Genomic DNA, 3,541 nt, shown 5'->3' with positions numbered 1-3,541 from the left:
GGGGGGGATACATGAAAAAATGGATCAGGAAGATGGTGGGATTCAAACCCGTGACCAAAGGGTTTACAAGCCAAGAGTTGTCATGCTAACTGTGGTTATATAATTTAATGAAATAAAAAATATGTAATCAAAAGTTATTGCTTATTCTATACAACATAGATTTATCAACATTATAATCAAATTAAAATTAAATTATTAAATATTGTTCTATGACTTCCATATATTGGTTTTGTAAGAATATATTTGGGTAGTTTATTAAAGTTGATCAGAAAATGAATTCCATTTGATGATATAATGTAGGTATCAAGTGAAAAATATTTAATTTTGGCTTTAAGAATTTAATAAAATTGTTAATAAACCTGCAGTTCAGTTCATCTTAAACATCTACATGATGTTTAACCTCGCTAGTTTTTTTTGTCATACCCATTTCAACATTTTGCTAACATCAGTTGTGAGTTAAGTAGCATAGCACAGAATTCGAACCTAATCATCATAAAATTAAGTGATTTGATTTTTCTTGTCAATTTCAGTATCAAGTTGAAAAGTTTTCTTATTAGTTGTATTAATACCACACAGATGGGTCTTCGGTGGGATAATTGCTAAAGATCTATTGTTTATTGCTGAATATTTTTAGAATTGCTGGCTTTCCTTTTCTTTATGGAGAAAATTTGATCAGTGGTACAGAATGAGGGTTTGAAGCTGGCCTGTTGCACTGAATGAAAGGTGCTGATAGAATCTTTTCTGGTTTTAAATAGGTGCTGCTACAGACCAATTAGCCAACCATTTAACAGATCTATCAGGAAGTTGACCGCAGTTTTTCCTACAGTTATTATGCCCCAGAGCCACTCTATTCAAACCTGTAGCATTGCCATCTTCACCTTATTTCAAAAACTCTTCTTGTAATATTCCAGGTTTTATTTCTTGACCTTCCACATCGACAGATGGATTGATATCTTTTTAAATATAAGTCATAGTAATTCTTGAATCTTTTTGCTATTTCCTGTTTATCTCTTAATTCCTTTCCATATAATTAAAATACATTACCCATTTTAGAAGGATAAACAAAAAAATTATGATCACATCATATGGTTTAAGCATGAGTGTAACAAAACTTATGCTCATCTGTTTTGTTTTCTCACCAACAGAATTAGATCTTATTTTAATAAATTGTACATTATTATTTTACAAAACACTATTTTGTGTAGTGCCAAATGGGTGAGTAGCCGACATTGTTATTAGTAGACACTAAATATTTTTTACATATAGGTATTACTAGTTACTCAGGATAATTTTATTGACTTATTGACCTACAATTTGAGAATATTAATTTTTGTCCTCACTGACATTTAACATAATAATTTCCAGTTGGTTTTAGCGAACATCATTGGTTTGGATCTCGGCATGTTGTTATAATTCTTCTGACTCTTTCTCAATCTTTGAATGTTAATTATATGTATGTAACTAGTCAGCTTTATGAAAGAACATATGGTCACTCTCATGGCGCTAGTGACATTTTCCACATGGTAAAGATAATACCAACAATAAGATATTAAAGGATTACCATATTATTTATTTTGTGTTTTATCTACATAAACAGCTCAATGATATTCCAAAAGAACATATTAAATATTATCGCTTTGTTAGTGAAGGTTTGACAACGGTACTTGGTGTCATATCTGCAATACTAACACTCAAGATCTCCAATAAATATTTTTTGTTCTTATCCAATGCACTAAATGCAGTTATATCATTTGCATTGCCTTTTTTGCTAACTGTAGCAGAATCATATGCTTTTGGTATTACAATGATTGTCTTTAGTCTGGCTCGGGTATGAACATTTCTTTAAATTATAAGTAATACACAGATTTATATATTGACTTGGATTTTAATTATTTATGTTGTTTGAAACATACATTAAATTAATATTGTACGATAATTTGCATGATGATACATTTTGTTGTTAGAGTATACACTGGTGTACCACCTTGTGTCTAATAGGAAAATGGATACCAACTCATGAGATATGTAGATCTCTTGCAATAATATTTAGTTTCGGTATAAGGTTTTATAATTATTTTCTAATTTTAATGATAATGTTAAATTTTTGATTACTGTAAAGGTTGTGTTTTTGGTGGTACATTGTTCATGATAGCAGAACTAATTAGGAATGAAACCAATTATCCAAACAGTTTTTATTTTTTGGGAACTGTAACAACATTGTGGTTAATATTATGGTTTTTATTCGGCGCTGGGTCACCAAATGATTGTGCGTTTACAACAGAAGGTGAAAAAAGGTATATTTACAAAAGCCTAGAGTTTGTTCGTCCTAAGAACAGTGTAAGTTAAACAATTGTGTATCAATGTTAAATTGCTAATAATTAATCAAATAAATTTTCAGAAAACTCCGATACCATGGAAGGATATTATCAAGTGTCGGTCATTGTATACCACTAGTGTTGCGATAACATCGTTTTTCCAGTCATTTTACAACTTGGGTTTTAGTGAATTCCATTGGGAATCAATTTTTTCAATTATACTTTCTCAATCAAGAGAACAGGTAATTTTTTTAATCATTATAAAACAGAAAATTTAAAAAAAAATCCATTTTATGTTCTCTGACTTTCATGACCGTTGTTGCGTTTCAATTTTGTTCTATAACAAGTTATGTTTGAATGTCAATTAGCAAGTACACAATTAATCAAAATTTTCTACTCTTATTTCTCAAGACATCAAAGCCTTTCCCATTCCAACTCTGATGAAAATTGCTATACTACAATATTTACAAATCTAAAGTTAGAGGAAGCTACCAAATATGAAAACATTTTGTGATATACAAATATATAAATCAAATTCCCTTAAGCCCTGAAATGTCAATAACATTTTCAATACAGCAATAGTATCTTAATTCAGAAACTCATTTGTCAACAATTTGCATTTCTATATTGAACAAATTTAAAATGATGTGGCTATGGCTACTTTTCAGAATTTATCCAATCCTTAAGAACAAGGGAGAATTATTGTTCTGATGTTATTTACTATTTTCACTCCTGAAATGTCTTTCACTGCCAGCTTCTATCTGCACAAACTTCATTTGTTTTATAAAACCAAATATAAAAAACTTTAAACGCAACAATATCTGGAAATTAGAGTTGAACCATGTGAAATCATTTCAGTCATTCATTCTGGGCATGACCTTAGGCCAATGAAACTGTACTTTGAATCATTTTTAACTGTCTGAAATAATTTCTGTCTAATAATACACCATAATACCCAATTGGGTGTCATGGATGAGAGGCCAGAACCACTTTAAAATAATTTTTTCAAATTATGGTTAAATAAAATTCCAATGTTTGAATTGAGAACCACTATAGTAGTAATACAAGTCGAAAACCCTAAACTCTTGGGTACAACGAAAATCACAAAATTAATTTGATTTAGAGAACATATCCATGAGCCAACTAAAGTATACTTCAAATAATTTTGAACTGGTTCTAATAATATTTTTTGATATGTTAATTTCATTAAAAATATATTTCAGGTG

General features: G+C 29.6%; 1 protein-coding gene across 1 annotated transcript; it reads left to right on the top strand.

Moving 5' to 3' along the window:
• Positions 1-1,089: 1,089 nt before the first annotated feature.
• Positions 1,090-2,557, top strand: LOC106673646 (uncharacterized transporter slc-17.3-like; the record flags this gene model as incomplete). Its single annotated transcript, XM_014405828.2, has 6 exons — positions 1,090-1,215; positions 1,366-1,523; positions 1,598-1,828; positions 1,965-2,055; positions 2,120-2,337; positions 2,399-2,557. Coding segments are annotated over exons 1-6 (861 nt in total), but the record flags the coding sequence as incomplete, so codon positions are not given.
• Positions 2,558-3,541: the final 984 nt, after the last annotated feature.

The sequence above is a fragment of the Cimex lectularius genome, unplaced genomic scaffold, assembly GCF_000648675.2.
Source record: "Cimex lectularius strain Harlan isolate CLEC.00 unplaced genomic scaffold, Clec_2.1 scaffold705, whole genome shotgun sequence".
Lineage (NCBI taxonomy): Eukaryota > Metazoa > Arthropoda > Insecta > Hemiptera > Cimicidae > Cimex > Cimex lectularius.
Note: the sequence above shows the minus strand (reverse complement) of the source record. Positions and strands in the feature narration are given on the sequence as shown.